General features: G+C 43.4%; 1 protein-coding gene across 3 annotated transcripts in view; it reads left to right on the top strand.

Annotated features, from left to right (window-relative positions):
• The first annotated feature begins 552 nt into the window (after positions 1-552).
• The window catches only part of EGFLAM (EGF like, fibronectin type III and laminin G domains), a 75709-nt gene continuing 57505 nt past the window's right edge, over positions 553-18756 (top strand). For 2 of the 3 annotated variants that reach the window (XM_071425516.1, XM_071425514.1), the window contains exons 1-3: positions 553-831; positions 16175-16287; positions 18258-18341. In XM_071425516.1, coding sequence (XP_071281617.1) covers positions 723-831; positions 16175-16287; positions 18258-18341 — 306 coding nt within the window. In that variant the 5' untranslated portion in view covers positions 553-722. The remainder of the gene's footprint in view (positions 832-16174; positions 16288-18257; positions 18342-18756) is intronic. The other variant, XM_071425515.1, reaches the window with a different exon arrangement.

Genomic DNA, 18756 nt, shown 5'->3' with positions numbered 1-18756 from the left:
CTTTGCCTTCCTCCCCCTGCCCTCCCCATCCCCTCTAATCTCCACGGGGGTTTCTATATTAGTCTGAGTGGCTGGATAGGTCTCAGCCTCCATCTGGGGGGGGCGGGGGGGGGGGGGATTAAACTTAATTTATCCTCTTAATTCAGCAACAATTTCCTCACCAAATCCTCTTCCTAGCTTCGCCTTCGCCCCAGCAGCTGGCTAGCATTTCAGCCCCGTACCTTCGGGGGAAAGAAAAAGGAAGAAACCCGTGTCAAATGCCGATGCTCCCTGGGGCGAGCAGCGCCGGGGCTGGGGTCCCGCCGGGCGGAACGGGCCGGGGCGCAGGAACGGGCCGGGGTGCCCGCTGAGGCACACGCTGCCCCACGGTGCCAGGGGCGGCTCCTGAGGGCAGGGCCGTGCTGCCGAGCGGCCCCGCCGGCACGGGGGTCTCCCGGCAGGGGACGCCGCGACCCCTCCGGCGGGGCTGGGGCGGGCGGCGCCCCGGGGGGAGGTGCCGAGCCGTGCCCCGCGCCGAGCGGCCGTAATCCCATCAAAGGGCCGGACCCAGCCTCCTCCCGCTTCCCTCCGTCCCTCCCCGCCCTGCCCGCCGCTCGTCCCAGCCCCGCTGTCCGCTCCTCGCCGCCCCGGCTCCGCTCCGCTCCCGGCAGGGCGCCGGCGCCCCTCGCCCGCGGCCAGCGGCCCCAGCTCCGCGCTCGCTCGGGCGGGGGGACTCGGCGCACATGGAGGTGCCGGGCGGCTGTCACGGCCGCTGCCTCGCCCTGGTGCTGCTCCTGGCTTCGTGCATCGGCTGTACGGCCACGCCGCGCAGGAACATCCCCCGCCGGCAAGGTAGGACGGGCGGCGGCGGCAGACGAGGGGTGCCCGCCCCGCGACTCCCTCGCACCGGCGAAGTTCCCTTGGGCACTGGGGCTGCCCCGGCTCGGCACAGGCGGCAGCGGGGCCCGGGTGGGCAGCGGGCAGCGCCGCAGGTCGGGCCGGTCAGGGAGCTCGTCCGGGAGCTTCGGGAGCCCGGCGGGGCGTCCGCCGCTCCTCGCCCTTCGCTGCGAGCCCCTGCCGCCCTCGCACGGGGAAAAGAGGATGCCCAGGCAATGGCAGGGACCCGCGAAGTTGCCGGGGTCGGTGTATGACCCGTCGGGTCGGTGTATGACCCGTTTCCTCCGGCATCTTGCACCCAGTGCCGGTGGGTGCGCTCTATTTACAAACCAGGACCAGGCTGCTGCTACTGCGGAAGAAATTGGCGGAAATTTTATCCGGTTTTCCCTGGATGCCGTTACCTGCGGTGCGGCGTGAGCAGAGTTAGAAGCCAGGTGAACCTCTAAGCAGTCAGGGGTGACCTGTTGGGAAGGCTGTTCCGTGGCTGTGACATTGGTATGTGTGGCAGCGAGTAACCCAAGACACAGAGTAGTACATGTGAAAGAAAAATGACTAGAGAAGCAATGATTTTGTCCCAAAAATGTGGCTGTCGTGTACCAAGCATGATGTGGCTGGTGTGCCTCCTGGTCCTGCTCCTGGCTGAGCGCTGCCCGTGTCCTGGGGGAGTTCCCACGGCTGTCCAGGGGAGGTTTGCGCGCTGATCAAGGAGGTCCTGCACGGTCCTTAGAGGTTGAAAGTTAAAACCCCGAGTCTGTTAAAACCCTTTTACAGTCTGCAGCATATGAAACAGTAAGGTAAAATGTAAACAATAAGATGAGACATAGTGCATGGTGAAGTTTGACATTCTGTATACTTTACAAATTGCGGTGCTAAGAGAAGATAACAATGCCTGGGATTGTCTCAAACACTGTGACTGTCCTGGAGTCTGTGACCAACACTGGCTTTTATTACTAAATTCACTGAGATCAGTTCAGCTGGAAATACAAAAAGTTTAGTAAGTTCTGCCTCATCTCACAAAATGTTTGTAGCTTTAGATCTTTTTTGTGTCCATCCCACAGTATTGAAAGATTTTTGTTGCTGGTTTTTAGAATCACTATTGTGCCTTTTCTTGCTCATGTGAGAAGAAAACAAGACCCTGTACAGTTGGAAACTTAATACTTAAATACAGCCTGAGCTTAAAACCCTTACTGGACAGATGGCTAATTTTACTGGTCTGACCTTGTCTCTTAGGGATCTAGTCCCATGATCCTTGGTTGTCATAATAGCCACCATTAAGTACTTGAGGAAATTAGGCAGACAGGCGTTGTGAATGAGATGATTGGTGGTTTGCATTAAAAATACTGGATATATGAAGCTGGGGAGGCAAATGTGTAAATATTTTAAGATACTCTTTGACTGTAACATACTGTTGTACTTGTTTATGCTGTCACAGGAGAATGGCAGACCTGGGGAAAATGCATTAAATTAAAACAGCTTAAAGCTTGGAAATTTAACTGTAGTATTGTGAAGGAAATGAATTAATATCTTTGTATTGTGTTTACCTTACTTTTGTTAGCACACATTTTTATGTTAATTTTTTATAATATGCTTCAGATTCACCAACTGATTCAATCATTCCTCTCTTGCTTCTTTTGCTGTATAAGAAGTAATGAGTTTTATTGGGCAAAATTTTTTCAAAATCTGTGCAAACATTTGAAAATCCACTTGTAGCAAGATTTGAAGAGGGAGATCCCCCACAGAGATTGTGTGCAGTATTTATATATGATTTAAATCCCATCTGTATTTTGTGGGGACTGTTGGAACTGAGGGCTCCCAAGCATGCCATGACCAGGTCCTTACTATGAGATGTTGCCCTCAAAACACTCAGAACAGGTGTAGTTTCAAGTAGCTGGAACATCTCTGCCTTGTTTTGCAGCATATCATATGCTGGGTGGTTAAGAGTGGAAAAGAACTATCATTTATGCACACATCCAAAATTACTCACATTCAGTGAGTAAAGAAGAGATAAGATAGTAAAAAGTTCTTTAGGATTTTTTTTTTCATTTTGCCCTTTTAATATGGATAGCAGTGAGACTTGTACAGGAATTTTAACTGAGGTGAAAGCAAGAGGTTATATCAAGAGAGAAGTCATAAAACCAGTTATCTTCAGTAACAGAGGCTGAATTGGAGGTCCTGTGGATCAAAGAAAAAAGAGAGTAAAATGGATCTCCATTTTTTCCCAGGTTTCAGTTCAGGGCTTAGTTTACAAAGATGAGTTCTGTAATCCCAAGAAAGTAGCAAAGTGAGAAATCTGTTTGTGAAGTAAAAAATATGTAGTAAAATGGCCACAAATGCAACTTCTTAAATTAATCTTCAGGGAAAAGAGCTGTCATACTCAAATACAAGAGATTCTGATGACTGCTAAAATCATCTGAACATTTATTTACAGTTACATAATACATTTTCTGGAGACAAGAAAATGGGATGACACACTCTTTGGGAAGGGCTTAAAACAAATCCTTAGACACCGTGTGGTGAATAGTATAGCTGGGAACAGATTAGCCTGGGATTCTCTATATCTTGTACTCCCAGAAGCTGGCACTCATACTGCTGCTTTCACATTGTTTTCTTGCTCTTGCCTTCTGCAAAGGCACAGGTTTTTCCCATCTCTGTTTCAAGTTTCAACTGGTTGAAGGATAGAGAGTCTAAAGCTAGCTCCCAATGTGTTACTCTGCTACTAATAGAAACACAGTATTTAATTTTAATGGTTGTGTGATTTTAGAGAATTTTAGGGGAAAGAGCTGACCAGTCCTGTGGATGTTCATGCCATAAAGTTGTTGCACTGTATTGCACTGATGCTTCTTTAGTAACAGAGTGTAAAATTCCAACGCCCTGTAGAATAATAAAACGGGTAACACGGTCTGCATGGAGAGTAAAAATAATCATATCTGATGCTTAGGAATGCTTCTCTTTTTATAAATATATTATGCTTGCCAGCTAATATAAATAAAGAATTTGGCTTGTATCTCTTTCCCAGATGTCCACAGCAGTAGATATCACCAGTTTTCTGTGTAAATGCTGGAGGAATCAGACCAGTTAAAGCCTGAAGACTTTACAAGAGAGTAGCACTCAATACCAGGGCCAGAGTTTCAAAAGAGTACAGATCCTTGGTCAGGACTACAGTAAATGACTTTTTTTTTCCAATGGATTTGATACTGGGATACTTGAATTCTTTAGAAAATCTGACTATAATAAGAGCTGAAAGCTCTACACAAATAACACTTCTGAAATTCTAGTTGTGTTTATGTATCAAAATAGGTCAGGCTGCCTTGAAATCAGGTCTACAGATATGAAAAATGCAACAGTCTTTGGGAAAGAAGGTGCTTTTTTGAGTTTTTAAATATTACAGTTATTTGGAACAACAATAGGATGAATTCTTATTCACTGTCATCATAAATCCCACACGTAAAGCATGCAAGGGTAAGGTTGATTTGCTGCTGGAAGTGAAGTGTCTGAGAAGAGGAATGACTTGGAAGCTGAATGATTCCTAATGTGAGGGATGTAGGGCTGTCAGAGACTGTGCATATCTGTGAGCTAGAACTAATAAAGAAGATGTGAATAATTTATTTGAGGAAAGATTAGTATCATCCTCTTACAGTTTCAAAAATGCCTGATTTATTCAACACTAATAAAATCAAGCACTCATTACATATGTATTTGTTGTTTGTCACCTTCAGGTGTAAGTTGCATTACAACAGTATGTGACATTTTGATTTTGATTGGAGTTCCTCTTGTACCTCTAGGTCCATGGGCTGGTAAATTCTGAAAACTGATCAATCACATCACCACCTCATGCAGATAGGAGCATTCTGAGAATACTTTCCAGGGCAGCAATATGAATATGGTGAATTAGTCCACTTGAGCATGTTACTCTGTGTGTCACTGTTACTCATTTTGAAGTATGTTTTCTGACTTTAGTTAGTCTCACTTGCAGCAGAATGTCTGTGCCCTTTCCATCATGAAATTGCAATGTTCCTCTGTACAAGGAAAATATTTTTTCAGTAAATGTTTTTTGTTGGCACGTTTTGCCAATGCCAATGTCTGAAATTACTATTCAGATTTCCACCAGTGTTCAGAAAGGTAAAATTAGCCAAGGCATTCTATAGCAGATACTGGGATTCACAGTGATGCTTTGGAGAGGAGGGGTTGTTTTGGAGTTAGGGCACTAGAGTGATCCTGGGGAAATCTTTCTGCCTTGAGGCTGTCGGAGCCTGTCTTTGATGGCTTGCCAGTCCTTCACAGGCCAGATTTTTATTTTTAAAAATGGGAATGGAGTGTTTTTATGCTTTTATTGTTTTCCAACCATGCCACTTTAGACAGTGAAAATACTCCTATAGGGTGCTCATCCCAGCTGTACCCCAATTTTAGTCAATGCTTCCATGGTGTCTTCTGGTGTGCCTTGGAGAAAAAACCCTCTTTTTCTCTCAGTGACACTGGACTAGACAGGACATATCACTGTGTACTGTTTGCAGCTTATTGGAAGTGAACACATCCAACAGTGATATTCACCTTGAACTTAATGGCAGGGATTCTGAGTGTCAGTCACCCAAAAGACATCCTGAAGAACAGAATAGTAACTTGTTTTCTTAAACTGGAAAATTTCACTGCATGAGTTCTCTTCAGTGCCCCTTAAAACTCATTGATTAGCTGAGAGAATACTTGGAAGTTTGTAACTTCATGCTTAAATTGGGAGTCACGCTTTTGCGTGTTTCTATTCTCTTTTGATATGTGTTTATGCTATTTTTATGCTCTTTTTAAAATTGAAAATAAAATTAATTCAAAAAAGGTGACTATTATTGCTTCATGTCCTCAAAACAGGACTGATAGGACCTTTTCACAACTTTTCCATCACAAGGATATGAAACTCTCAAATGCTTATAGAAAGTTTTTCATATTAAAAAGTCATTAAAGGATATTAAAGATATCTGTAATCTAAGCAAACAGCCATGAATAGGTCTTTGCAGAATTTATTATTTCATTGTTGAGTGTACATATTTATCAGTGCCATATTTATCAGTGGATGTGTGATGGTGGCCTATGATCACATAACAAAAGACTTTCTAAATCACAGGGACACAGGAGATTATGTTAGATGTATGATCTTGAATAAAATTTCTTAATTGTTTTCTGTGCAAACAAATGATCTATCAAAAAAAAAAAATCCACAAATCAAACAAATTCCTTGTTCTTCAAGACTAATTCCAGCTGAAAGGAAATACTTTTGGGTAGGGCTAGGCAAGATGTTTTCTTTTACTTTTTACTTTTAGTGAACATGCTTACACATGACAACCAGATTAGTTATTTCAGATAATGTGACCATCCAAACCACAGCAAAATATCAACATTACTTTTTCAGACTTCTTAGAGCCACTGAGCTGAGAACAAGCACACCAGAATTCATCTTTGAAAGTAACTGCTTCAGGAGGCCATAAGCCACTGAAAATTGAAGGCTTAGGGGGAAAGCTTTCGCTCAACCAGGTGCCTAACTCAAACCTAGATAATGATACGCTGTGTGATGATCCATAAAACTCTGCAGGTGAGAGGTGTATAGTGTGAAATACACCAAGTTCATGCCAGTTCCTCCACTGAACATAGAGTATCTACACTCAGGAGTAAAGACTACTGTTGAGGAAAGTCCATCAGGATATTGGGCTCTGATGAAAAAGGAATCCACACAATATTGATAAAGGGAGCCATTTGTTCAAAAGGGATAGGACAGCTATGTGGTCGTGGGAGAAACCCTTTCTTCTCTTGGTCTGGATCACTGTAGGTGGGTAGTCAAAATGCACTGGCTTTCCTTTCTTAAAAAGATGTCTCACTCAAGCATCGCCAAAATTTTCCTGGATAATTTTTAAAGCTAGGAAGTAGAAACTATATGCAGGTGCCAAGAGCTGAACGTGGCTTTCTGAGTGTATCCCCAAGTAGTGATAGGGTGTCTTTCCCCTTATATATGTTAACCTTACAGCTAATAAACACATTTTATATAGCAGTGCAGATAGCAGTTGTGTCAAGAGCAGTTTCTTCTGAGATGTGGACACAGAGTGGGTCTGAGTTTCCCCACATCCTCAAAGGATAGTCAATCCAGTGTTATTTTCACAGAAAGATCTCTGAAGCTGGAAGAATCCCAAAACAGATTACTCTTCACAGCTCTCTCAGTTTTAAAAGTAGGTTAAAATTGCTGGCATCTATGAAAACGATTGTATATATCAATACCTATGTACATTTGGAACTTGCAAAATTGTCTTTCTAAAATGATGGGAAATGAACATCCTGTGAATGTTGATCATACTACAGAAATCATTCTGATCTTTCTGCTGTGCCAAAGGTATTGTTGCACATACAAAGTTTTAAATCAAGACTGGCTTTGTTTTTCTACGCTCAAAAAATCTTTTGATAAAAAATCCTAAGGGCAAAAATTATACAGTATTTCACTCAAGTTTAATTGCTTTTATGCATTAAAAATTTCAACTAGAGTGTCATTTTAGGAAAAAAGAAGCCAAGCTGTGAACAAAACCCGTCAAACTGTAGATGATGGAACGTATGTGTCTAGGACCAAAATTTTTGTGGTTTAATTAGAGATTGCAGAAGCCAAATCTGTTTCTTGGAACTGAAATGTGAGGTCTCTTTCATATTCTGCTTTCTAGACAATTACAGGAGAAGGTAACATGTTTTCAAAAATAAGCAGGCATTTTATGAAGATGATTGTTTATGGAGATGTTGGCATTGCAGCTGCTACTCCAGCCATGCATGGAGATTGGTGACTGTCCTGCTGACATTTTTAGTTCCCATTCCCGTTTCATGGTGTTCTTGTTCCCATGTGAACCTGTGGGGTGCAGGTTGCTAATGTTCCCATCTTAACTGATCAGTCACAATGGCAGAGTTGAACTTGGCAGTGAAGAACTGTTTCTCTGTCCATGTGTGTGCCAAAAGACTCCCTCAGGAGGGTGAGATGAGGCCATTTACCCCTGCAGAGCCATAGGGGCATAGGATGGAAGAAGAAACCTGCAGAATATAAGCAATTCTTTCAGGGACTTCTGGACAAAGAACAAGACAGCACCTAAAAGGCCTTTAAAGGGGAGAAAAAAGTGAACTGTTTGGACCAGCTGATGCCGAGTAAAGGGCATGGTTTGCATGAGGTAGCCCTGGTAGAGGTTTGAGACAAAGGGTGGGACTCTGCAGGCTGCAGGAGACACTGAGCAGGGAATGCTTTGAGAGGATTAGGGAGCATTAGATACTAGCTGTGTGGACATCATAGCTGTGCCTGGGTCATGTGCTATTTTCTGCCCTATGTATTTGTTCTTTATGCTGGGATATATTTCCATGTCTTACTGTCTCTTGCACCAAAGAGGGTTTTGTCCTTCCCTGTCAGTCTCTCAGCTCTCACATCCTGCTGCTTCTAACTGGTTCTTTGAAAGCACAGGCTGTGTCCCACACTAAATCAGTGCAGGGATTCAGGTTTAAAAACCACAGTTATTTCAGTCACTTAGTATAGACAAAGAATTTCCTCTGGTTTTACTGATAGTGCTAGTGAATAGAGAGACTTGCTGACTGCAGAAGGTAATGAAATGATCCCATTTCTTGTGGAGGAACTGAGCTGGGGAAGAATTTCCTGCTCCTTGAGAAGATGCCCGATTTTCTTCAGAAGTAAAATACTTATGGGAATCATACAAGTGCATATAAATGATGAGGAAGTAATGAAGATGGAGCTAGGCTTTTCTCAGTGATGCCCTGTGACAGGGCTGGAGGCAGTGGACACAAAGGGAAAGCAGGAAATTCCCTTTAACATGAGCAAATACTTTTTTACTGTGAGAGTGACTGAGAATTTAGCCTGAGAGGTCTTGGAGTCTCTGTCCTTGGAGATATTCAAACCTCTTTATGCAAAGTCTTGGGTAACCTGGTGCAGCTGAGCCTGCTCTGAGCAGGGGTTTGGACTAGGTGATCTCCAAATGTGCCTTCCAGCCTCACTCCCTCTGTGATTTTGCAGTGTCACGAGGATCTCCTGAAAATGTCTGTTTCACCTTGCAGGTTTAGCTTCCTTTGAGATCTCCTGCACCCAGTCATGGACTGAAAACACCAACTGGACCAACTATTCTGCTTTCTACAGAGAAATTAGTGTTTTCTGGCATTGTGATCAGTATAAAATGTCTGGTGGGAGGTGTCTACACTTTGTGTTGTGTACCTCTGTGAGGCCTGTGCCAGACCCTCAGGGATAATAAACCCACATGCTGATTTTTGTGATACTTTCTGGGGCAGTACCAGATCATTTGTGTCTATGAATAATGAGCTTCAAAACAGTCACTCAGGACTTGGAAGGATTGTGGAAACCCAAATGCTACGTGTGTCACATCCTCCCCCTGCACATTTGTGGCCTGTCACATGGTCAGCTTTGTCCTCTTTACACTTTAATCTTTTTGCATGTGTGTATGTAATGCATGTGTGATTGTCTGCTTTTAATTTTTTTCTATCTGAGCACTATTCAGGAAGCTCCCCTTTAATTATTTTCTTGTACCAAGTAAGATGTTTCTTCAAGAAATGTTTTGTTCTGGGTTTCAGCAAAAAAGAAATGTGTAGTAGATAAAGTGAACAATTAAGGTACATCAAGGAGAGCACTTTTCAACTCTCATGAACAATTTTGCCATGTGTTCCATTGAGTTAATAAGATTTGGACAGCAAACACCTGAAAAATAAGTGATATTAATGGGATAATAAATTTTCAAGTTATTTATTTGGCAGTTTTAAAATTTCACAGGCCTTTTTACTTTTTGAAGTGCTGTGGTCTGTGAAGCTCCTCCACAGTGCTTCCTAGCACCTCAGATGCATAACCCATGAGACAGAAGAGGTGGGAGGAGATGCCAGGCTATGCTGCTGGCATGCTGGTTCCTAAGCAGCCCACCCCACTGATTACAAAAGTCTATTACACAGGGTGATGTACTGTTGCTTGATTTCAGCTGCCTTCTGGCACTTAAGTTAAATCTCTCAGACATGTTTTTTTTCAAAGTTACTTGAAAACTACTGAAGCAGCTGATGGGAAGGCAGGCAGGGGCAGGGCAGGCAGTGTGCGGGCAGCAGGCAGGGCTGCAGGCTGGACACATCCACAGGGACAAGGCAGGTGGGAGCCCAGGCAGGAAATCCCAAGCCAGGAAAAGTGTTGAGCTTTGCATTCGAGCAGCTTGTAGGCTGGAGAAGGGAGAGGAGAGCCTCAGTGCCACCCCATCCCTTCTCCAACAGCAGGAACCTGGTTACCAATTTCCTCTGCCAGGCCAAGGTGCTGCAGAGATATCAGGAACTGGCACAGCCATGCCCCAGCACTGGGGCTTCAATGGGCAAAGCACAAGCCTGGTTTTAGAGGAGTAAGCGTTAGATTTTGACTCAGACTTCCAGAAATACCCTGGAAATTATGCAAGTGGAGTGTCTTGGTAGGAGTTTTTACAGGCACCTATACTCCATTTCCTCTGGAAGTGGAAAATGCTTCCATTAGGAAAGCATAACTTCCACCAGGTTATCCGGGTGCAGGTCCAAGGTATGAATGTATGCACTTTTGTGAATCAAACTGGCCTCTCAGCAGTAATCATTAAAAACACAAGACTGTAAGAGTTGCATAGAGATTGCCTGATGTGCTCATTCTAAGGCAAGACAGCTACAAACTTTGCTCAGAGATATGATGTCCCCTGCTTTTTATAACCTTCAGCACCAGGAATTCTTCAAAAGTGTGTCCAGGGCATAACCATCCATAGCCAGAATTTTTTTATATATAGCTCTCCAAAAGTGTTTTTTTTTTTTAAAAAAAGTAGTTACTGCTTTTCCTTTTCATCGTGGAAGTCCCTGTTGCACTGTGCAGAGCTCACCTCCTCTCTCCTTCCCTTTGCTGCAGCTGGAGCCTTCCTGGGAGCAGAGCCTTGCTCCAGGAAGGAGTGTAAGGAGAGAACTTCCCCTTGCTGCCTTTCTGTTCAGTGATCTGCAGGGCCAAGGTACAGCAGGAAAAGCCACGACAAAGCCACCAGTGACATTGTGCCTGTTTGCTGTTAATGGGATTCGTGGTGCTGCACTGTAGCTTAAGTTCTGAGCTTTTTATCCTTCATTCCCCTTTGCAGGGCTATAAAAATCCCAGTGATTGTCACCTCAGTTGTCCCTGGGGCAGATAAAAGATGCTATATAAGCATCAGCAAAACATCACATGAGTCCAAGCCTGTTATTAATTAAAATGTTGAGAGATTTTTTTTCATTGTGGTTTCTTTTGCAGTATTTTTAAAGGACTAATGAAGGTCAGGTTAGTCTCTCCAAAGATTTGTGCACTGCGGTTTGAATCCAAAACCATGATGCCTTCTCTAGGGCCGTGTTACCTGCCATCTCTGCTGCAGGATCTGTTGCAGTGGTAGGTGATTCATTCAGAGAAATGACTACCAAGATTTTCAGTGTGTGGATGTTGCTGCTCCGGGTGCAGAACCGGGACAGGCTGGCTGAGATTTTCCAGCTTTGAGAGCTTGTCCTTTGTAGTTGTTGTGGCTGCGACATTCTTGCTCTCTTACGTACTGCTGCTGGGCAGTGGGAGCTGGAAAAGGCTTCAAAGAAATTTAAAGATGGCATATTTTTTTCATTTAGAATTTCCTGACCTTTTCAGTTTGTCATGTTGTCTTCCTTCCACTGTGGTGTTTGCATAACTTTCTGTCTGTAAAATAAGGGAAGCAAAAGACCTTATCACTGTTTATTGTTTAATAAATAAGAATTTCACCAATATTTCAGTGAGAGAGTGAATGGACTGTTCTACACTTTGTTTCACCTCTTGGAGTGGACAAGCTTTTTTTCCTTTGAAAACAGCTATTATAATGATAAAATGCTATTTTAATAAAATTCATAGGGAGTTTTTCTTGTGAATTTGTGAACACAAATAATGTTTCAAACAGAGAAGAAATTCAGAGGAATTTCTAGAAAGTGTTTCTTTTTTCAGAAAACTTCAATTTATAATTAATTTGAATTGTTTGTCTTGAGCTTTTTTTTACTCCTCTTTTCTTATATAGTGACATTTTAGTAGTGACAGCTGGCATTTCATCAACAAGTTTCACTTGTTTCATGAAATGGGAGACACATCAACCTGGAAAATAAGGAGCCCTTCAGTCAGTACCTCCTAGGCTGTTACCCACAGAGATTTAGGAGTAAAATAGTGAAATGCTTATCTCCTTTCATTGGCTTATGCTCTCTAGTAAGAGTAGGACAGAAAATGTAGTATAAATAGTTTGATTCTCCAAACTACAAACTCATAAAGATGAAATTAAGCCTCTGTTTTCCCTTAAATGTACTACTGTATTATTGCATGTGGATTGTATCAGTGAATTTGCATGTTGTTTCAGGATCTGCAAGTAACTGTGACTACCTGCATGCCTTGATACAGCAACAACATCTAAAAAGAAAAGATTAAATTCAAAATATGATAAAAATTCTAAAAGAAAGATTTCTAACACAAATCCTTTCAGATATTCCATTCATCAGTATTTAAGATTAAAACTGTTTTCAATCACTAGTATTTTAATCTAATTTTAAATTTGAATGAGTTTTAAAAGTTGGTCTAAAATAGTAGTACTAGTAGTATATACTAGTAGGGATGAGCTTTATCCAATTCATCCAAAGTGCTTCAAATGTGAAGCTTATGAACATTAGAAATGTATTTGGCTTGAAGTTGAGGTTTTCTCTCACAACTGTTCATCACTGTAGTAAGATATTGGTTTCAGGCCATGACTAGAAGGAAGGAAGGAAGGAAGAGCTTCCTGCATAAGCAGTTTTTTTGGAGTAGCTGGAGGAAAGGATCCGGATGAGGCAGCTGCTCCTGAGCCCTGCACAAGGCCAGCATGGTTGGCCTGGGAGCAGAGGGTGGATTCACTCGAAGTGTTTCTGCTGTGTACTCGAGGTAACTGTGCAAAATCACAAGGACAGACGTGGAAGTGACATTTCTGCTGGTGGATTCAGTGATGGCAGTGGTAGAATGGTAGAATGCTAAGGGGTTGAAGGGACCTTAAAGACCATCTAATCCCAATCTCCTTGCCAACCTTGGGTTGCTCAAGGCCTTTTCTAACCTGGCTGTGAACATTGCTAAGGTTGGGGCATCCACAACCTCTTTGGGCAGCCTGTGACAGTTCCTCAGAACCCTCACAGCAAAGAATTTCATCTCTTCATTGCAGTAAAGGATAACACCATTGATGGGCCCGGGCTGGGGACCATCCCCAGGAGGCACACCTTTAGCCTGTGGCCACCCTCATGGTAGCCCATGGGTGTTTAATATATGGGCAGAGCTTGTTGTATGTAGCAGTGAGAGCCACAATGGAAGTGACACTTGTATTGATGGCATGAGCTTTTTCACCATTTTTAATTTGAGTTGCTTTTGTGAAGCAGAAATTTAAATAATGGTCATTATTTTGAAATAGCAAAATTTACTCCACCTCAGGAAGACTTATGTATTCTTCAGCTTACTTGGAGAGCTTCTTTGGTGACTTTTTTACTGGTTTAGTGTTTTTTGCATATTTTTAGAAGTACGGAACCAAAGACGTATAAACGGGAAGGAAAGTAGCTGTAAGAAGAAGAGTAAACACAACATTGTCAGTTCAACATTGTTTATCTAATGAGGCTAAATCCTCATTAACTTCTTGTGTTTGATATACTTTCACAATGTATAGTCATAATATGTGTGAGAGTGCTCTCCCTTGATTAATGGCTCCTTTGCATGGCACTGGAGTCATTGCTTCCATTACCATAAGAGCATTTTGGACAGTATTGAACTGGCTGTGCCTGATGGGCCAGCAAGGAGAATGACTGTGTTTGTACAAAACATGTTTAATATTATTGTTTATATAAATTGACTCCTTGTTCTTTGTGATCAGAGCAAACCTCCATGCCTTCTTAGGTATTCACTGACCCAGCTGCAGAGGGCACTGGCAGGGGGATCATCACTCAGGCAGATCTTCAGAGCATGTACAAGTAGTGGATATGTCTCACCCCCCTTGTCTGCAGATTCCCAATCCACAGGGTGCACGGGGGAGGAGGTTCTGTTGTGGTTTTGCATTGTGCCTGGTCCTACCAGATTAACAGAGGTTTCATTCTGAGTTTTGAGAAGAGGTATTTCTGACCCCAATTGTAGGAGAAGCTACAAATACCCCAAAAGTTTTACCCTTGAAAACTCTTTATTATTTTTAATAGTCTAAACATGACATTTGACATAAAGATGTAAGTGTTTAGACCAGCTTCAATATCTGTGTTTAGTGTGTTTAATACACGATGATCTGTAAAATCATGCAAAATACATTAAGCTCAGGTTTATCTCAAAATGGCTTGTCAGTAGAGCAGTGACATGTGCTGCAGCAGTTGTGGTCAGCTGACAAACCTCTTTGATATGGTTGTTCAAAAGCCATGACATCTCCTGCAGCTCAGTGCCATAAACAATGCTTGTGTCAGATCCTGCCATCACTTTGCCGTGGCTGAGGAGGGAAAGTTCAGTCCAGAAATGGACATTTTTTACTTTCTGCCAGGTTGTGTGAAATTCTGACAACCAGAAGTGACTTTGAATCCCCAGATGCACATCACTGGGCTCTCAGGCCAGGAGCAGTGACAGCAGGGGACTCTGGGGCTGCCATGCTGCATGAGATACTCCTCTCTGCCTTGCCCTCTAGCCTCCCCAGGAAATAACTCTGTGCCTGGGTCACAGCTGCCGCTGGCTTTCTTCCTCCTCTTGGCTGCAGGTTCCCCGCAGTGTCAGTGCCATGTGCCTGCCTGTCACACGGCTCTGTCACTGAGAGGGCAGGATGCAGTGTGTGGTGAGCCTGGCCATCACCTGAGGCTGCTTGCAAAGACAGTGCTAGGGCTGATGGTGCTTATGCCTGGCTCCCAAGCAAGCATCCAGCCATGTCCCTGTTGTGTTAGGGGAATTCCCTCACTTCTAGGGAGAACTAAATAGGGAGGATAAAAATATAGGCCTCTCTGGCTCCTTGCTCTTGTTTTCCCTGGCATAGTCCAGGGCTTTGTATTTACTCCACAGTGACAATTTATAGGCCAGTGTAACTGAGGTCACTGTTGGCTCTCTGTGTCTCTTTCATCATCTGCAACCTGGAGATAGTAGTGTTTTCTAGGGCTGAGTGAATAATTCATTATGTGGCTCCTTATTAAACAGATGTTATCTTTCTGTTTGCAGATAGTCTACAAATGGATTGCATTTTGTTCAAATTTATTTGTTGTTCCAAATTATTCACCAAATACTTTCAGTAAATAATGTTATTGGCCTATAGTGCATTCAGAATATGAATTTGAAACTTCCCTTACATGACTATTTGTCATTGCTGGTTAAAATTCATTATTTCAGCAACTATGCCTTCCAGCAAATTTGTCTCATAGAGCTTCCCCAGAAAGTAAGACAAGGATGCTATGAATATGTTAAGAGTGAATGTTTAGGGGGTATTCTTTCTTCCTTATTACTAATGCAGCTGAAATGCTAATCTGCCTCATTGGGTGTTGTGAAGATTGGAAAGCTGTTTTCTGAATGTGAAATGCTTTTTAAGTGGACACTGATACACCAGCCCTGGTGTATCACTCCTTTAGGTAGCAGGTGGTGTGTGGTTCCAGCTACTGCTGAGTGCAGGGCAGAAGGTAAGCAGAGGAGGTAGCACATGCTGTGCTCAGAGCCACTGGGCCAAGCAGTAATCCATAGGACTAAGTCCGTGCTGATGAAGAAAATGGGCGAGGGCCCAGGGAACGTGGCATGGCTTGGCTCTCTTCCACATGGTTGGATTTTCCTTCCCCAAAGATGTCCATACTGACTTACACATGTGGTGTGTGAGAGGTGCTGTCCTCCAGACCATTACTGGGAGACCTTCCCAGTAGTCTGAATCTGTGCCACAGCTGTACTATACAAGCAGTATGAATGTGTGAATGTCCCTGTCTTTGGGTCCTGGTAGTATCCAGCATGTCGTGACCAAATTTAAAAGCCTATGAGTTGTTCAATGGCATTGCTTGAAGCACTCGGTGCTCCTAAGCTAAGCAACAGCTTGCCCACTAAGAAGAGATGTCCCCCTTTGCACCCCCTCTCCTGGAAGGGGACCGTGGAAGTCAGAAGTGGAGAGGGAAAAGGAGCACCCAAGTCAAATCTGAGTAGTGGTATATGTTTGATAGTTTGGAGTGAGGGCAGCTATTCTTCAGGCCTGTTCTTGAAAGACATACCTGCCAAGCAGCAAGAGGAGAGGGGTTTTGTCCTATGGCTCCTCACACAACGCCATTTTGTTTTTAGCAGATAGGCTGGGGCCTCCTCTGGATATTCTGCTGGATTCACTGAACTGCACAGCGTTCAGCGTGCAATGGAAGATGCCAAAGCAGCACGCCAGCACCATCACAGGGTACACGGTAAGTGATGCTCCGTGCTGCTGCCTGGCTCAGGCTGCACACTCTGAACCCAGCAGCACAGCCCCTTCTCCTCACAAACAGTGCCACTGCCCAGAAAGCAGCCAGGGGACAGTGGGCTTGAGCGGACTGAGCTGTAACCTTAAAAAACAAGCAGCTCGTGTTCTAGAAACAAGCTGTGATGTGCATTTGGGTTGGATGCCAAGGGCCTGCAGTGGATATAGATTGCTGTTCTGTGGTTTTCCTGCAAGGCTCTCAGTGCTCTCTGATAACACAGTAAAGTAGAGCAGACCAGGTCGATATTGCACTGGGCAAGTGAGGGTCATGCAGATCCTTTGACTTGTACTTCCAGCCTGAGGGTTACTTTAGCAGGAATATGTTTTCAAACTAAGCCTCTAAACTTCCCAGACTTGCAGCAGGTACAAGGGAAGGACTGTTTCATGGAATCTCTTCCTAGATAGGTACTGTACTGCATAGAATCCCTGGGAACCCACCTGCAGACATAAATATCAAAAGGGCTTTTGTTTTATTCCCCCCTACCTCAGAAGTCAGTTTCTGTTAAAGAAGCTGAATGATTTTCCTGTTGCACTCAGCAATTTTTTTGGGAAGTCTCTGACCCCCATCAAGCCTCTGCCATGTTACCTTCTGCCTATAGGACAAAAGAGAAGGGCTAGGCTAAACTGGTGACTGTATTTTAGTGTGCAAGAAGAAAAACAATGAGCACTAACATGCCATTCATTCATTTTTGTTAGGTATTGTTTTAACAGGTATTCCATGGCAATGAAACTCAGTCCCAAAATAGAAGTGTGTCAGTGGGAAATTAGCACCAAAGGTGTGAGAAGTTGACTAAAATGCGTTGCTTTCCCCTTCGACAACAACAAAAAAAATGAAATGAATAGCAGTTTTTCTTATTAGCATTTTCTGTGGACAGATTTGAAATTTCCAGAAATAAAATGCCCAAAACTCAGCTTTATGTAAAAAGGTGGGAAGCAGAATACTACTGAGTACCTTACTATAAATGTACACTAAGATAAAGAGAAAAATCCCTGCAATAGGCATTTCTGGCACACATGCTCCTTTATCCCACAGTCTTGTAAATTACACCAGTGCAGCCGAGCTGCAGAGTTCCTTTTTTTTGTTATGAAAGTGCTATGAACTAGAATATAGTAGTCTAAAACTCCAAAAAGACTTGCTATGGCCAGGAGCTGCCTCAGGCGGGCTCTGTGTGTAGGTGGGTGCACTCTTCTCTGTGAAAACAGAGGTGCAGGGAGTAAGTGGCCTAAGTCGTACACAGTGGTCACTCTTCATGCATGCAGATCGAGCATCTGAGCTCCACTTCTTTTATCAAACCTTGAGCTGGTGTGTGGCATGATCATAAAACCAATGACAAGCAGCAACAATAGTGCTCTACCCAAAATGTCTTCACTGTAGGGAATGCAGTACCTTCCCAATGTAATACCTTGACCCTCTGGCATCTCTGGGTCTGTGTGCACAGGAAAGCTGACTGTCTGTCTCATTAGTCCCCAGTACGTGGCAACAGACATGGAGAGACATTTTATGATAGAGCAATTTTTATAATGTCACAATCATGAAATGTCAACATCTTTCTTGCATGAAGTAAGGTGTCTGTATAGTGCAGACTAGTCCCACAACTCTTCAGCTGTCCATGTTAACCACAGACAAATGATGCACAATGAAACAGCTCAGGCCTGTGCTACAAGCACTACAACTCTGTTCCACATTAGGTAAGTGTATTCACTGTGTGGTGGTGTCCTTTGGTCACACTGACAACTTCCAGCAAATATGTAAGGAATATTAAAGAACTTCAGCTTTTCCTGCATTTGAAAAGGCAGGGGATCATGGGCTCAAATTCTGTCTTCAGTGTGAGAATGATGTGCTGGTGCACTCATTCTTAAGCTATTCTGAAATACTGAGCTATTGCGGTAACTGGTTTGGCTATGTCTTCTTCCAAGGTCTTTTACTCAGAAGTTGAAGGTGACAAAGCAGTTAAACAGCTCTCACACGATGTTCCCCTGAGTCTGGATATGATTAGCATGGTGAGTATTTCTTTTTATCAACAATCAGGACACTGGAGCAGAACATGCAAGTGGAAACTTGCAACTGTCTCCTTGTAGTTTTGTGAAATATGGTGAGGATCCAAGCCCCAAATCTGCACTGGATATGGAGCAAAAGGAAATCAAAATGTTTTTGTGTTTGAGTGATGCACTTTTCCTCCTTCTTGTCTTGCTGTTTTATCGTGTAAACTATTGGGACTTGCTCTCAGCTTCCTAGTACTGACCTTTGTCAAGAAATCTACTAAAATAGAACTTTTAATCTTAAATGCATGCATTTTCACACATGGAAGGGGTGGAATTACATGAGTCTATGAGAGAGAGCTGCATTATCACTGTATGTGTATTGCAGTGTCTGACACAGCTGTGTGATTAACACACAGGGTGTTTCCGTTTCTGT

Source organism: Agelaius tricolor, unplaced genomic scaffold (genome assembly GCF_023055355.1).
Source record: "Agelaius tricolor isolate 1412-34295 unplaced genomic scaffold, bAgeTri1.0.p SCAF_4, whole genome shotgun sequence".
NCBI lineage: Eukaryota > Metazoa > Chordata > Aves > Passeriformes > Icteridae > Agelaius > Agelaius tricolor.
This window is presented reverse-complemented; position numbering and strand designations above follow the sequence as displayed.